Source organism: Apodemus sylvaticus, chromosome 5 (assembly GCF_947179515.1).
Source record: "Apodemus sylvaticus chromosome 5, mApoSyl1.1, whole genome shotgun sequence".
NCBI lineage: Eukaryota > Metazoa > Chordata > Mammalia > Rodentia > Muridae > Apodemus > Apodemus sylvaticus.
In genome coordinates, this window is record NC_067476.1 from 59,700,311 (window position 1) to 59,718,027 (window position 17,717).

General features: G+C 42.3%; 1 protein-coding gene across 1 annotated transcript in view; it reads left to right on the forward strand.

The window, feature by feature from the left end:
- Positions 1-13,407: 13,407 nt before the first annotated feature.
- Positions 13,408-17,717, forward strand: part of Itga4 (integrin subunit alpha 4) — a 73,209-nt gene continuing 68,899 nt past the window's right edge. Inside the window, exons 1-2 of the mRNA XM_052182782.1 lie at positions 13,408-14,124; positions 14,471-14,592. Of these exons, the coding sequence (XP_052038742.1) occupies positions 13,928-14,124; positions 14,471-14,592 (319 nt within the window). The 5' untranslated portion in view covers positions 13,408-13,927. The remainder of the gene's footprint in view (positions 14,125-14,470; positions 14,593-17,717) is intronic.

Genomic DNA, 17,717 nt, shown 5'->3' on the forward strand with positions numbered 1-17,717 from the left:
CTTCTCAGAAAGGCAGCTGGGATAAGTCTGCAAAGCCTCTCTCTTGCTTTATAGCTGATAAAAAGGAAGGAATTTTATCTAGCTCTGCCCTTGTCCAAAACAAGTGAAACAGAAACATCTCCTGGGCGTGTTCCGGTGGACAGGCATTTCTGAGAGCATTTCTGTGGTAACTTACTTTTCAAATGTTAGTGGCCTTTGTTTACTTAGATAGGGAAGTAAAGTCCCTACATTTCCCGACTTGTGTGGCAACAGAACTCCCCTTTGGGAAGTGGTAATCTGCTTCAGAGAACTAGTTTTCAGAATACCATGATGGGTTATAGCAGACAAAAGATGGCTGAAGGGAGCAGGAAGTTACCAGGGAGGCCCAAACCTCTACAGTGTTTCCAGGTTTTGATCTTTGTCAGAGAAAGAACGCAGAGGTGTGGCAAAGCAAAGGATGGGGAGAGAGCCCTGAATACAGAACAAGTACCCAAGAGACACAGAGCAATATTATATTGTGTCAAAAGGTTAATTCACAAGAATGTGAGCTCTTTGGAGTCAATCATGCCTCTAGGAGTGATAGAACAGACCTTTTCCAGGAAAGCTTGGTGGTAGGGAGGCTGATACAGGATCCAAATAGGAAATAGAGTCCACTCCTCTTTCTTTGTCATTAGGTCTTTGACATATGCCTTCCTGGAGCAACAACTGTATGAGGCCGACAAAAGGGAGACGCCATTAAGTCACCAAAATAGAAGCTGGTCACTTTATCCTCTAAATCAATGAAGCAGAGGACGGTCAGTGTATCCTCTAAGTCTGGATGTTGACCCAGGTGTTTTTAGCAAGGTCTGAGTGTCACTGCAGTGACATGAAGTCCAAGGGTAAAAATGTTTTCCTTAGGAATCAGCCTCCAGAATCAGCAGAATCATTCCGCTATTGCCTCTTCACCTAGGGGATGTAGCCTGCATCCAAAGCAATGAATTTTAGAGCATCAAATAACAGTCTTCAAAATCATGGCTCATCTGCAACATGCTTAGAAAGCCCAAAGCAGGCTGCAAACATCTAAAGATGGAGGTGACGAAGCCTGAGATGAAAAAGGAAAAAAAAAAGATCAACTACTTGGGAAAATCTACTAAAGTAAATGTTTGATGTTAAGATCTGAATACTCAGGAGTCCTATTTATCATCAAGGATTAGCAGAGTTTTTAAAATTCAAGATCCAGTGAAGATACAGCAAAAAAAAAAATCTCTTCCTAGAGCCTCCCTTTTATTATTAATTAAACTCATTATAATCTTGAGTTTCTATGGGAACTCTTAAACACTTTCTCCTTCATGAAAGGGGGAAACGCACGACGGACAGAGAGAGGGAGAGGGGAAGAAATGAAAGGAGTTAAGGGGAAAAAGGAAATGATAAAAAAGTGTTTGACTTTAAAAATGAGAAACTACACTAGACATTGTATTGTGACATTGTCCAGAACCAGATTTTAACACAATTCATTGACTCTGGTTTTAAAAGGTACAAAGCTGTGAATTTTTATTTCATCATAAAAATGATTAATATGGCTTATAACTAAATGTCAAAATAGATTTTGTTACATAATCTAATTCAATTTCTCAGCTATGAGATGTTGGCAGAAAGGAACAATTTATGCTAAGCTGCTCAGTTCCTATTCTTTTATCTTTCCTTCCCCCCAACCCCCAGCATTTCTGACAACAGGCTTTATACTTTACTGGACGAATTTGCAATGAAATGCAACCAGGAGTATTGTTTCGAAAATGTTCTTCTCTTACTAATACCCACAGTGGGTACCTATTACATCACAACAGAATCAGAAAGAATCCCAGGACCAATCCCTGACTTCCCAAGTGAGGATTTGCATTTTATCTTCTGATAAATGCTTATCTCTCATCTTGAGAAATGCTGTCTCAGGAGACAATCTCCAGGGTTTCCTTATCACTCCTGCCCCTAGTTTTCAGCCGGGGAGTTCTCAAGAGCAAGATCACCACTCTGTTAGACATTTTTGATCCCAAGGGTCTCAATTGAGTTTTTAAGAACTCCTCAAGCTGGGCAGTGATGGTGCACACCTTTAATCCCAGCACTTGGGAGGCAGAGGCAGGCGGATCTCTGAGTTCAAGGCCAGCCTGGTCTACAGAGTGAGTTCCAGGACAGCCAGGGCTTCACAGAGAAACCCTGTCTCGAAAAACCAAAAATAAATAAATAAATAAATAAATAAATAAATAAATAAATAAATAAAATAAAAAAAGAAAAGAAAAAAGAAAACAAAAAACAAAAAAACAACCTCCTCAAATATATGTAAAACTCACTCTGCCCTGCAATATCTCACCACATTGCTCTTGTGACAGAAACTCAGTTAAAATCCAAGATCTTCCAGTTGTCTCAGAGTCTGACTTCTACCCCACTGTCTGTAATTCTATGCTGATTGCTCAGAGCAGCCCTGTGCCATGAGGATTGTACCAGGATGACTGTCAGATACAAGGATCAGTTGTGTCCTGTCCAAGAGTCACCATCGCTGCCTGAATCTTTCTTTACTGAGCCTAAGCATTTTCCTTCTCATGACTCAGAGACTGTTGTTTCTCAGCCCCTTTCTGCTCCTTCTCCTTGTAACATCATTCTCTATTGATCTTTCCTTCCTTCCTTCCTTCCTTCCTTCCTTCCTTCCTTCCTTCCTTCCTTCCTTCTTTCTTTTCTTTCTTTCTTTCTTAGATATTTTATTTACATTTCAAACGTTTTCCCCTTTCCAGGTCTCCCCTTCAGAACCCCTCCCTATCCCATCCCCCCTTCCCCTGCCTCTATGAGGGTGCTCCCTCACCCACCCACCCACTCCTGCCTTCCTGCCCTGGCATTCCCCTACACTGGGACATCTAACACTCTCAGACCCAAGGGCCTCTCCTCCCACTAATGTCCAACAAGGCCATACTCTGCCACATATTTGGCCAGAGCCATGGGTCCCTCTGTTTGCACTCCTTGGTTGGTGGTCCAGTGCCTGAGAGCTCCAGGGGATCTGGCCAGTTGACACTGTTGTTCCCCCCCAATGGGGCTGCAAATCCCCTCAGTTCCTTCAGTCCCTTCTCCTCAATCTGGGACTCTGAGCACTTAGCCCAATGGTTGGCTGTGAGCATCTCCCTCTATTTGTCAGGCTCTGGCTGAACCTCTCAGGAGACAGCCATATCAGGCTCCTGACAGGAATGATTTCTCAGCATCCACAATAGCTTCCGGGTTCTATATATGGGATGGATCCCCAGGTGGGGCAGTCTCTGGATGGCCTTTCCTTCAGTCTCTACACTTTGTCTCTATATTTTCTTCTGTGAGTATTTTATTCCTCCTTCTAAGAAGCACTGAAGCATCCACACTATGGTTTTCCTTCTTCTTGGGCTTCATATGGTCTGTGGATGGTATCTTGGATATTCCTAACTTTTGGGATAATATCCACTTATCAGTGAGTGAATACCATGTGTATTCTTTTGTGACTGAGTTACCTTACTCAGGATGATATTTTCAAGTTCATTAATTCGCTTGTGAATTTCATGAAGTCATTGTTTTTAATGCCTGGGTAGTATTCCATTGTGTAAATGTACTACATATTTCTGTATCTATTCCTCTGTTGAGGCACATCTAGTTGTTTCTAGCTTCTGGTTATTATAAATAAGGTTGTTATGAACATAGTGGAACATGTGTCTATTGAACTTTTGAAGCACTAAGATTGATGTGCCTATCACCTTTTCTAAAGAATTCCCTACTGTGCCTAAATTTGAAGTGAGGTAAGGTAGCAGGGATTTGGGGCAGTAATGCTAATCACTATCAGCTTTGTCTAAGGAGAATTACATTAAGACTGAGCCAATGGAACTGGTGTTTGAAAAGGTTTATGGTATTAATCGAAGAGGCAATGTCTGGCCTTTTCTGCTACAGAGAAGGAGTCAGGGGATTTCCTTTCTCTGGACTGATTTTAAGTCTTACTTTAGAAGTGAAGGTGTAACTGTGCGGGATGTTCACTCAGGCTTCTCTGTGGACAGAGCACCTGGTATCACCTGCAACCCTAGTTTATCTTCCTTACACACAGTTTTACAAATCATATGCCATCCAAGAACCTCACACAACTAACCCCAGGTACCTTGCCTGTCAGTTATGCTATACATACTTCTTTCTACTCTCTACTCTCAGTTTGCACAGACATTTCTCTGGTTGAATCTGATGATCCTTTTTATACCTACTTATGGGTTGTTTTCCCTTTGTCTGATCTAAAACTCTTTTCACTTTTTTATAGTTCTCCTCTTGTTTTCTGAAAGATGTTCTTCACCATCCCCTACAGATTAGCAATGCTATCAAAACATTATCATTAGCACAGATATCTCTCCTGAATCCTATACTTATGTGTGTGTGCGTGTGTGTGTGTGTGTGTGTGTGTGTGTGTATACATGTGCATATACATGTGATACTTAACTTACATGGCTCTCAGAAAATTTACATTTAGCATAATGCCAGAAAATTTATATTTAACATAATGTCCCAAAGTATCTTCCCAGTTTGGTCCACTCCTGCAGCTTATCACAAGGATGAGTTGCAGCATCACATTGCTCTCCGGCCCTTACCCCTCCCTTTCTCTTTCACTCTTTAAGATCCAATTACCTTGAACTCTAGTTATCTTTTTTTCCTGCGTTTGTACATCAGTCATTTAACTAGACTCTAATTTCCATCATGTGAGTTTGTATAATCATATCACTTTGCTTCATAAGATATCATTTTTTCAGACTGCAGTAAAAATCCATTCTTCTTAGCTTGGTATACTTTATACCTTATTTTCATTATCTATATCCTGCCTCCTTTTTTGGCTCTTCATACCACCATATGGTGTAAAGTATCCAAATGTGGGTCCTTTACATTCTAGATGATCTGTGGGTCCTCATGTTTCCTGGTCCTCTATTCTACCGTGTCTATGGGATAAGCGGAATTCATCCCTAGCAACAGTGGTGTATATTGTAGTACATGGTAAGTCTGAGACTAGTCTCCATTGCTCAGGGCATACAAGAGCAACTATTCCTAATGATTAACATTGACATGAAGATTCTAGGTAGGTTTCTTCCTTTGGAAGATGGTTTTCTTCCCACTTTATTCTTAGGTACAACTTTCATTTTAAAGGAACAGCCACTGTTTTGTTTAGTTTTGTGTCAGTTTCTCATACTATAGTTATACATACTATAAGCATCTTGATTCCAACAAACAGAGTTCCTGATTAAGGAATATGTCACTAAGAATTCACTGAGAGAAAGGTAGACAGTTAAGAATGGAATAAATTCGGACCACAGAGCTGGTCTGCAGCTTTCTTGTCAAGGCCTGAAATACATTGATCAGGTCAAAGCCATTTTGATACTGAAATTCCTCTCGTTGACTAAATGGTCACTCATTGCTAGGCTCATGGGGTGATGTCAGAGTCATTGTATTGTGATGGGGGGAGATTTCACAAGGAAGATCACAGGCCTCGGGATCTCAGCTTAAACAAGTGGTCAAGATGGCTCCAAGAGACAAGGAGCTGGACTGGATCTGTTAAGGACATCAAAGTTACAAATACAGAGTGACATGAAGGAACCAGGCTTATCCTGCAACAAATGATTCTCTGGTGGGTAATCCCCGCAGAGAAGACCTTTTGATGTTGTTGTTTACAAGTCCGAGTACCATCTCAACTTCAAGCAGCATCCTCAGCCTACTAAAGCCCCCCTCATCTCCCTTTGCTGACTTCTTTTGTGAAAAATAAGGAATTCCCCTACTTGGAGTTAAAACCCATTTAGAAATTGTGTCTGTGAAAGATTATTATCAAAGGACGTTTTGAAATCTGGAAGAATTTTCTACTAAGTACAGTTCTCTTGTTAAGAGAAACGTGGTACTGTGGATAGTCTGGAAAGAGTCTGCCATGAGATAGAAAAACTTAATCTTACCTCTTCAGGCTTTTAGATTATAAATAGCTGGTGGGACTCAAAGTGATGGAAATTGTCATTCATAACAGCATGGACCCCAAGATAAGGATTCACTTCAATAGAGCCAATTAAATTTCATTAGGCTTGATAAAAGTGTGTTTCACCCACTCCTGGGACTATTGATACTTAGCTGGAAGTTAAACTGGAATTCAAGAGATTTATAGATACTTCCACTTCACCCATTTAAACATATTTTGAGTCTTGTGGAAGTGACGATTGTATAAGATGATGATATCAGACTCCCACAGTATAAGACGATGATATCAGACTCCCACAATTCCTATTATGACTTGCTTTGTCTCCTGCAAGGTCCATGGCTCTGTAACTTGGCCATATCATCTGGCCCTAAAGAATTCTTGAAAGCTTGGAAGCCTTAAAGTACAGCCATTACATTATTAATTTGTGGGGATTTTAGTCAGTTTTGCTAGAACCTTTTCACAATTATTGTCATCAATACACGTTACTGTGTTTGAAGAGTGAGCAAAATGGAAGTCCTTCTGAAAAAATATTGAAATATGTTTTTGTTTTGATGTTTATACTTGAATCTGGATAGATCAGTGAGCCTAGAAATTATTTTAATAAAATCTTTAACTATGGAAATATGACTTATTTGGATCTAGAAGGGCATTCTATCTGATTTTTCCCCCTTCTGCCTCATTTATGACATTTATGACAAACCCTGAGCTAGGAAGAGTGGCCATCAATATCTGCTAAAGATAAAGACTAAAGAGCTAGAATTTCCATAGATTCCTTAATTTATGAGAGAAAAATTCTGAAGTCAGCTAAGCTAGAAGTTAAAGTAGATTTTTTTATCAACATAAGAAGACAATAAATAGATCAGGGGCTATTTCACAATTATTTAGAGCAAAGTCTTTCTCTGGTAGCTCCAGGTCCTGACACATGGATAGTTTCCATCTAAGCACACAAGAAAAGGACAGTAAAGAATGAGTAGAAAATTGAAAGACCAACCAGCCCTGGAGTCTCTTTTGGTCAGTTTTAATGGTCTACCTCTTCAAACATCTGCCTCTTTAAGACTCCACATGCAGCTGTGGAAGGGACCACAGACCCTTCTGCCCATTCACAGTCACTGCCCAGGGCCACTCTGCTGACCTCCTGTCCCAGTGCCTTTTCCCTCACTCCTGAGTGTCAGATTTGTCTCTTCCCTTGTACTTCTGCTCCATGTTGAATGGATTGATATTGGTTTCACGAATTACAAGAGGTTCTTATTCCTGTTTGGCCTTACTTCTGTTTCAAGACCTGAAACTTGGCACTACTTTAATGGCCATTTCTTTGGATAGGTCATTCCAGTCCTTTAGAGTAGTCCTGTGAGGAGAAGGAATATACCAGCAGTCAGTTAACATCTTGTAAGCCATTGTGTCATGTAAATAAAGTAGAAAATTGTGTTTAATGTTTTATTTTATAGCAGTTGAAGTTAGTGTAGCTGTGTGTGCCATTGAGGGTATTCCTTTATAGACAAAATTTCTTGCTATCCACACAAATTCTGGATGGCAGAGTCCTAAAGGCAACTTTTAGTTTTGATGATTCTAGGTCAAAACTCTACATATAATGAAAAACACTATCTCAATACTTCATAATAGGATTTTTCAATTGCTGTGTTGTGTTGTTTGCGTACTCTTTGTTTTTTTTTTTCATTATTGTTTTGTTTTACTTTTCAATTTTTGGTATGTTTTCATTTTTGAGAGGGAGAGAGATACACAGAGAAAGTCAGAGAAAGAGGAAGAAGAGAAGAGAACACATTGGGTAGATAAGGAGGTAGGGAGGATGGAGGAGGAGTTGAGGAAAAGAAAAGAATGGGATAAAATCTATTGTGTCAAAACAATTTTAAGAAAATATAAATTATACAAAGGCATTAACTAAGACTGACTAAATTCACAGAGAACTATAAGCATGCAACTTCCAGTTCTGCTACTAAGAACCAGATGCTCTGCAGACTTCTGGCATCAATTTGTGACCTCTGCTTCCTGGAGAATCAGCGATACTCTCTAAGCTGCAGGCAGACGCCAACATGTTGCCGCATGGCCATTAATGCTTCTCACCCTCTTGACCTGGCTCCCCTGCTTCCGTTCTCTCTATGTCCTAGTGTTATCTCATTTATGTCTGTCTGTCTGTGTGTTTGAACAGGGGGAGAACGTGTGTATGTATTCATGCACATGTGTCTGTGCGTGTGTATGGCTGCCAGAGGTCAACCAGGTTTGTCTCCCTAAACGTTGAGCTCCTTGATTCATCTTGGCTGACAGCTAAATGAGTTCCAGGGAGGTTCCTGTCTTTCAGCTGTGCTCCTGCTACTGGACTTCCAGACAGGCAGCCAGAGACAACAAGAGATATATACATAGATGAAGGGTGGAAATAGATACTTTACTTTTGTATTTGTACAAGAAAACATTAAAAACTATGTGTGCAGTTCTATACTGAAGGCCTCGGGTCTCCCAGATCCCTGTTTAGCCAGGAAAGCTGTAGATTTTCAAGTAAATCATAAACAGAAAATTTCATTAGTAAGTTTTTGTATATTTTACTAGTCTAAAATATGATTTTCCCAAAGTTTCTTCTGGATTTGAAGCATCTTGGGAAAGTAGCATTGTTTCCCACTACTATCCCTAGAAAGCTGATGCCTCTGTTCTAGTTTACATTCTGGCTCTCTTTGGTCTCTGATACTCTGGTCCCATGTGTGTTCTTATCTCTTTCATCTTGCCTGTAAGAACTCATCTCTGTGTGTCTCCAGTTTGGTCTGGCAAAACAGAAGAAAGTGAAAGAGGAAAGGAAGTTGATTTAGGGTTAAACTAAATGCTTCCTGACAACACTACTATATCTTACTTGGTGCTGAACATGTATCTTCTGAGTTGAACCCTTTGAAATTGTTTTCTGGTTTCAGACTCATATATCCTGTTTTTCTAGGTATTCCTGTGTTAAACTATATCCTTGATTTTTATGTGAGTATGTCTTCCAAGTCTTTAGGATATATGTAAATATATTCTTGTTGTATGACGTCATTTTATCTGAAAACAACTCTATACTTTTTCTCCACTCCCTTTTCTAAAACTCCCATAAACTCTGTTTTCAGCCAAGGTCATATGTACAGAGTCCTGAGATAAAGACAGTGTTGCACAAAATACATTTTCATGGTCTCTGCCCTCTGATAGCAGGAGAGGGGGATGCTTTGAGCTGTGTCTTGTGAACTGTCGGCATCTTACATGAAGCAGTTGTTAAATCATTCCAGTGCATAAATCCAATCTTCCAGGTCAGATTACTTATGAGATAAAACATTGTCACATAATAAGCATGTGCTCTGAGACAGGAATAGCCTCACACGAGGTCCTTTATACGCTGTAACAAGAGAAGCAATTGTTTCTGCATGTGAACCCAAGCATGAAACAGACATGGTTTAAGAAGTTATCAAGTATCAAGCAGTTTATGGAGTTTACATTTTGAAAAAGTGATAAAATATGAAAAATTTAAAACTACCCATCTATTGTAGCAAAGTTGCTCTGAGCATATTTAGCCAGAAGAAATATCACCTTCTGTTAAATGTCTTGTCTGCACCTTCTTGCCTGGCATCCAGCAGTTCCTTGTTTGGCGTCATTGCCTGATTTCAACTAAAATGAAGCAATACAATAAAGGGGGGAAATATTGGCTATGTTTGATGTGTGCAAAAAGTTAGTTTGAGTGAAACCTGCCATGGAAGGCATTGAGCTTCAGTCAAGAACTTAATGGGAGTTTGAGTTGATTTATGGGAGGAACAAGTAGAAGTATCAGAGGTAGAGTATGTTGACGATGTAATGTCGGAAAAACTATTTCCTTAAATATATATCAATGGACCAAAAAGTGAAAAATTGAAAATGAGAAATATTTAGTATTTATTCTTGGACTGCTCTATTGAAATTCACAATAAAGGAAGTAAGCACCCTCTGCCCTTTATCATTCCATATTGCTATCTTTCAGTAACACACAGCTAATGCTCTAAACATTTGCTGAAGTACTGAATGAATAAATAAACAGGAAATGCGTGCGGAAACAGCGCCTAACGTTGCTGTTAAGATGAAAGAATAGCTCTTTTTGCTTCTGGTTGGGAGCTTTACCCCCACGGGGAACAAAGGCCCATGGTGTGAATCCACAAGAGTGCTCCTTGAACCAACACTTGGACGCACAGTTCACTGTGGGGAAGGAGACACATTCAAAGGCTAGATTAAAGGAAGGCAGAGAGATGATAAAAATTTCCCTTATGCATCTATTATTATTTTACATAGTAATTGAGAACATATAATAGAAGACAGTTTATGCCACCACTTGCTAGCTATGTCCTGCTGAATGTTCCAGCAGTACCTTCTACTTCAATGTAAAGCACAGCCAGCATCACCCAAGAAGACTTCCCTGTCTAGTCTGCTCCACTCCACCTCCTCTCTCTGCAGTTGTTTTTGTTTTCCATTGTGCCATTATCTCAGCCAACTGGACTAAAAGTACCAGTCTTGTTTTACCCATCTACGTTACATTACATCACTGTAGCATCATGCGCATGCACACACACACACACACACACACACACACACATCCCTAATGAACTCCATCTACTCTTTCATGTTCCCTGCCTCACATGTAGGACTCAGAATTGATTTTTTAGATCTGCATTATGTGGTCACTACCTCTGCTTAGCCCATCTTGGATGACAGTCCCATTTGACCACATTACACTCTTCCTCAAAACATGTGTTCTCTTTCTTTTATCAAGCATTCTCTTTTATACACTTTGAGTCCCTTCCTCTAGGAATTAGTGATGCTCATGTAAGGGACACCGGAAGATAGCCATTGGGTGCCTACTACATGTCAGCAGCAGCTACGTCACCAGAGCAGCAGGGACAGCTTCAGTTTCTTCTCATTCTAGCAAAGGCACAAGGAAAATAAAACATGAGATTCCGATAAAAAAAAAATGAACAGAACAGGGAGGCTTTACATTGGATGGGAGAAAAAGAATCTCTATAGCAGGGAAGAAAGAGGGAAGGCGAGGAGAGAATAAGGGAGGAGGAAGGGAAGGGAAAGTTATGTGAAGTCAGAGAATGGCTGTGTGCCCAGGTAGAGGGGCAAGACATGGAGGAGGATAGAAAGACCTTGGGGAACTTCAAGGATTAGAAAGAGCAAAGATGGCTTAAGTAAAGGGCTCCAAGGACAAGGGACAGGCTTGGGATGGTCTGGGACTACATCTCAAGGAAGAAAGAGAGTCAGCAAAGGAGAGTGCCACCAAGGAAAGAGAACATCAAATTTGGACTTTATAAAGCTGTGTCAAGGACCTTTTATTGCTTAAGGCATAGGGCTTGTATGTGACTATCCTCTGAGCCTAGCAACTGCCATCTTGTGGACTTCAGCTTACCCCTCTTGCAAAATGATTATCCCTGATGGACCCATTGACAGTTTAAACACCACATGGAGAGGTGAGAGGGTCATAGACCCTCCCCTGAACATCCAACAGCTCCCTCTACCTGGTGTATGAAAGCCTGCTTTAGCTGCTATCCTTTGAAGGCAGGGCTGGATTATGTAAACAAAATAAGACTGTGGGCAGGGCTCCATCTATGCCTCTACAAAAAAAAAAAAAAAAAAAAAACCCTCATTTCTGATGATTTTCCAGGTGTAGCCTTTTGGGAAGGAGAATCGACATATTAGTAACCCTCACTTGTGCTGTGTAAGAAACACAGCAAACATATGGATTCCTGTACTGGGTACGTCAATTTGACCTGAGAGGAAGAAATGTCAGTTAACAAATTGCCTCCATAAGATTGGGCTGTAGGGAAGCAAGCTTGTAGGACATTATTTTTTTTTTTCAATTAGTGATAGAGTGTGGGAGAGTCCAGCCCACTGTGGGTGGCACCACCTCCACCCTGGACTGGTGTTCTTAGGCACCACAAGAAAGCAAGCCAAGTAAGCCACCAGAAGCAAGAGAGTGGCTCTGCATCATCTCCTGCCTCCAAGTTCCTGCCCAGTTTGAGTTCCTGTTTGGCTTCCCCTTATGAACTATGATTCAGGATATCTAAGGCAAATAAATCCTTCCCTCCCCCAGGTTGCTTTTGATCATGGTGCTTTGTCACAGCAATAGGAACCCTAACTAAGACAGTTCCCCAGAGGAAAGGAATTTCAGAACCATGCCTCGGTTTGCCTTTGAGATGTTAGCAGAAGGGGTAGACATTGTTTAGATCTCACCACTGGGAGGGGATTTTTAGCAACAGAGCTATGCTCAACTCCTAAGGGAAAGAAGGAGGGTTGACATAGCATGTCGAATAATACTTCTGGAAAAGGAGCAAATTTGTAATCTGAATGATAGAGGTGAGGACCTGCCCTTTAGCCACTCTACAGCTATCAGCCCAGACCAGAGTTTAACCATTCCTTGCCTGCCTGTGGGGCTCGGGAGGTGCCTACTAGGGTTTTTTTTTTTTTTTTTTTTTTTTTGTCACTCTACCAGGCTGATGGCCCCTCCCCTGTGTCTCTTCTCACAGTATGTATAGCCCAACTCAATGATCCTTGCCTTCCAACTCTCTTCAAGCGTCCCCAAACAATTAAACTTTATGGAATAGTGATTTTTTTTTCTACCATTTGGCCAAAAAGGTTGCTGAGTGCTCCTCCATGCATCTTGCTGATTTGTGGTAGTGTTCAGAGGACCCGGTGCTTCCAGCTGCATGAGATGATCTGACTCAGTGAACAGGGACAGCTGAGGGTGTGCGAGTCCGTTGGTGTAACTGGCAGACAGACTCCTTTTTCTTTTAATTTGTCTTTCCGTGTAGCAACGGTAAGAGGGCCCGAATCTCACCCGCTAGCTCTCACCAGCACTTGCGGCTTGCGCCAGCGTGAAAAGCCGCACACGCAGAGTGTGTTCAGCAGAGTCCCATCACCTGTTTCAGGTGTGCTGCGACTCTGTTGTCGGGTGGCTTTTTAGAAGCCCAATATGACCTTGTCTTATGCTGTGTCTACACTTCTGGTGGCAGGTGTGTCCTGGGGTAACTGAGAGCCTGTGTACATGGGGACTAGTTATGAAGAAGTGAGCAAGGGGGCGGAGTCTGCTAAGTGAGGCGAGGCACAGAATTTCCTTAGCTAGCCTGGGTTTCGGATTAGGTTAGTGCCTGGCTTGCTCATGCATACAGACTCTATTAAGAGGAAGTGTGGAGAGGAAGGAAGCCGGCATAACAGGCTGCAGGCCTGGGAGTTTTGAAGACTAGCCATATACTTTTGTCACCAAATGCTCCCTAGATGGGGGATGAGGGGCGGGAGCAGTGGTTTGAGTTCCTTGTGAACTGTGTAATTTCAGTATGCTACACAGCACTTTAACTGGTAAAGGAAGTCCTGGAAGATTCTTGAGACTCTTAGTTCCCAAATTTGGGGAACCACTATTGGCCACTGGGACTGGCCAAGGAGGCCAGTCCCTCGGTGAAGTGCCCCAAGGCTAGGCATCAAGCCCTAGCCAACTTTCAAAAGGGAATCCCCTGACCTGCTTTATGTTCCCCTGAGGGTTATTTTTGCTGGGCCCCAGAAGCCAGAGCCAACAGTGTAATGTCTGCCCGAACCTGGCTAGGGTGTGAGTCCGTGCAACCTAGGTCCCCTAGCGCCCCCTACAGCTGCTGTGGGGCGGGGATGGGGATCCGTTTGGGGAGAGGGAGGCCTGTCTGTGTGAGCCACTGCACCACACCCAGGACCCCACCCAGATCCTAGGAGCACCCAGCCCCTGGCCCCCGAGCCACAGAAACGGGGTGTGGGCCAGAGCCTGAAGCATCCCTGACCACCACGATCGCTCCGCTTGTGGCCACCAATTCCCCTCCTCTTCGGGCGTCCCTCTCTCCGCCCCTGTCGCCTGCCAGCACCGGACACACTGCTGCACTTCATCTCTTGGGGCGCTCTTCGCTTTGGCCAACCATCGCATCCTGGGCAACTCTGGTCAGCGGCCGTTTTGTGTTGAATGTTCCCCACCAAGAGTGCATGGCTGCGGAAGCGAGGTGCAGACCGAGGGCCCGAGGGGTCGCCCTCCAAGAAGCGGTGATGCTGTTGTTGTACTTCGGGGTGCCAATCGGGCACTCCTACAACCTGGACCCGGAGAGTGCACTGCTGTACTGGGGCCCCTCCGGCACGCTGTTTGGCTACTCGGTGGTGCTGCACAGCCACGGGACGAAGCGCTGGTGAGTGCGCCCTCCCCAAGAGGCAAGTCACAGAGCCTCCGCCTCTGCCTCTGGGATTCCTTGTCTGAATCAAACTTTCCGCCCTCCCTGGAGGCCAGAGAAAAACCTGGCTTCAGCCAGCTGCCTCACTGGGGAGAGAGCCTTGTAACTAACTTATCTTGGGATGGCAATCCTCAGGGAGCTCCTGGTACCTGGCTCTTGGTCCTGAGTCGCCAGTGATGGACAGAGGAGGTGGGCGCCACTTCCCTTGCTACCCACTCACTGCACAGCTGTCACAAGCCGACGGGGCAGGGTGGAGGGGAAGACTGGTTCACGTCTGAGCGAACTTGCATGGTTCTTGCTTCAGGCTCATCGTGGGGGCGCCCACTGCCAGCTGGCTCTCCAATGCCTCAGTGGTCAATCCTGGGGCGATTTACAGATGCAGGATCGGAAAGAATCCAAACCAGACCTGCGAACAGCTCCAGCTGGGTGAGTTGGGTCCGCAAACTAAGAACTAATGAACTTTCTCCCCCTTGTGGGCCCACTGTTGGGCAAGTCCTGGAAGACTTCATGGTGTCAGTCTCTTCGGGTTTAAAGTGCCAGCTTTTCAATTTTAACCCCATGCCAGCTTGCTTGGGGTGGGTGGGTGGGTGGTATTTTCCTCTCCTTTGCTTGCAGCTGTAGATGAAGAGCAAGCCTCTTCCAGGCAAAGTCTCATAGGATGCCTTCTGGCCAGCTACCTTCTATCAGTTCTGTAACTCCTCCATGTGTAAAATCTGCTTCAAAGTAGAGGACTCAGCCAGAAAGGGGTTTTAAGGTTTGTACTTCTGTCTTCGACTTCTCAACTTTATTCTAGAGTGAGCGGCACATGAGGAAAGGAAACTTTAAGCCTATATCCTGCCATTTAGCCCAGGGGCTTTTCTTCATCCTCCTTTTTAAAAAAGACGATATATACCATAAAAGAACAGGAAGAAAAAAAAACGACATGCCTTTTGTTAAAATCATAACTATAAGAGGTCTAAGATATAATTATTAATTTTCCTCCCCTCAAATTCTCCTGTAAAGCAGGCCTGTCTCTCAGCCCTCATTTCTATCTTTATTTAGGGTTTCAGCAACTTGAGAAATGTGCGCTAATGGCAGAGGGGACAAGTTTCATGTTTCAAAGTCAAAAGCAAAGTTGCTGCACACAGACGCATGGGGAAAGAAAGGGGAACTAATATTAATTTAGATCTATCTTGCTCTCAGTGCTGTTAAGCACCGTTGTGTATATTGCTCAATGTTTTCCCCTCGAAGCAACTCTAGTTTATGGTTGTACTGTTTCTACTTCCACAGGACTCCAACTCAGAAAACTGTAGGTTCCTTCTTCACAAGTACTTACCCAGACTTGGGTTATTACTTCAGGTATACATCTTCAGCGAAGATACAACTAAATGAAGGGTTTGGGCATTCTGTCTGTAGATATGATAGATTATCGATGGTGATGAATTAGGAGCCAGAATTGCTACTTTTTATATTTATATGTAAGTGGACGGACTATTTGAGACTACCTTACTTTGTCATAAACCTTTTATACTCATCTTTGCTGTTGTTTTTCTGTCTGTTTTGTTCTGTTTCTTTCTTTGCACTTTTACCCCAGCACCCATAAGAATAAAGGAGTTATGCAGCTGACACTAAAGTAAAAAGGATTCTGGGAGTAGAAAAACACAGGGAGAGGAGAAGGAAAAGAAGGAGGAGGAGGAGGAGGAAGTGGAGGAGGAGGAGGACAAAAGCAAGAGGGAGAGAACCATAAAACAAATTTTACTCAGAAAAAAAAAACCTATTATGAAATTTAATTCTTTATAAAAGAGGGATTGGCCTCTGAGTATCCCCTCTTGCAAGGGGCAGACTTGGGTTCATAGAAGATTCATAGACTTGTGCATGTAGAATTTTTTTTTTAAGTATTTTCATTGCCTGAGAGAGTTGTGCAATGAATGAAGCCTTGGTCTGACAGAGATTCCTCACAGGGTCTCAGGAGAGAGCAATTTCTCCTCTGGGGCCCTGGCATTGTTTCCACGACATTTCAAATACTGGTGGCTACATCCTGCCTGGAGGGCACTGGATCTCTTTCTGAATGTTTGTATTTAACTGGAAGGGGATTGTGTCCTGATATATTTTATAAACTTTTAGATGTCAGCAACGGTCAATTAAAGGAAAACCTAAATTCACTGGGGGTGTGGAGTACAGAATTCACCACTGAGACATTTGAGTACAGTGGATACTTGAGAGATATAAAGAGTTATGGGATGGATGGATAAATAAGGGGGAAACACAAGTTTTATAGTGATCAACCTGTTTGCTGGGTCAAACGTCAGCAATGGTAAGACAAAGCAACATTTCTTACCTTCAAGATTTGAGTCAACAACAGAAATACTGAGATGGCAGAAATGAGTCTGAGGTCCTAGTCACTGGAATGGCTACAGCGTCAACTATGGGAACACTCAGAAGAGTGTTGTAAGGGACTTACCCGAACTTACTTCGCAGTGAACATTCTGGACAATGTATTCTCAGTTTCTACAGAGAAAATTGTTCCTTTATTAAGAACAAATTCAAAAGTAATTTAAATCTAGAAGGTAAAATATTGACACTCATGTCCGGAAAGAAAGCTGAAAATCACCAGTTGATTAGCAGAAACATATTAGGATCACAAGGTTTGTAAGTTATGCACCACTACTTATGAACATATTTTGTGTATGTATGCTTATTAATAAATAGATGAAGGAAAACGTTACCTATATACACACAAAGTCCTCCGTATGTTCTCAGTGATATTATTTACATAATTATAATCATATATTGTCTTACTTATAATGTGGTTGATTATATTCTAAAGTTCAAAAATTCTTAGCTTATTGAGGAATGGTGGCACATACCTTCATTCCCAGCACTCAGGAGGCAGAGGCAGGTAGAACTCTGTGAGTTCAGTTCTAGATCAGTCTGGTCCACATAGCAAGTTCCAGGACAGCCAGACCTACATAGTGAAACCCTGTCTGAAGTCCTGCCCCAGCCCCACCCCAAATACTTAGCTCTGTATGAAATACATATCAGACATTCAAAAATTAGTTATTCTTTATTTATCTTTTTAAGACTATATGTGACATCTGCAATAAAATGTTATAAAAATAAGTAATTATGGTCAATTCATAAACTAAGTAAAAAATGTTAATTGTGTAAACAAAAATATAACAAATTGAAATGAAACAAAATAAAAAGAAGTCATGGGTCCATCAAAATAGTTATACTACGGTAGAGCCATTGGCAGTAAGTAACCTCTTGCCTCTGGAATAACTACTTTTTATCGTGGTCTGTAAAGTGTCCCGTCATGTAAAATTGTCCATTGGCTTCTCAGTTCCAGATCCTCATCTGGGGTTGTTTTCAAGTCTCTCTAGTAGGTCAGATAAATGCTCTCCCACCCTAGTGTAACCTGTGGCTGATGCTACTACATACCACGCTGTATTACTATAACCATAATCAGAGTTGAACAGGAGAACGCATTTATCTAGCATGCTCAGGGGAGATGTTGGCAGTACTGAACTGGCTGCTGATGTGACTGAGGGTTGCTTACGCACCCCTAAGGG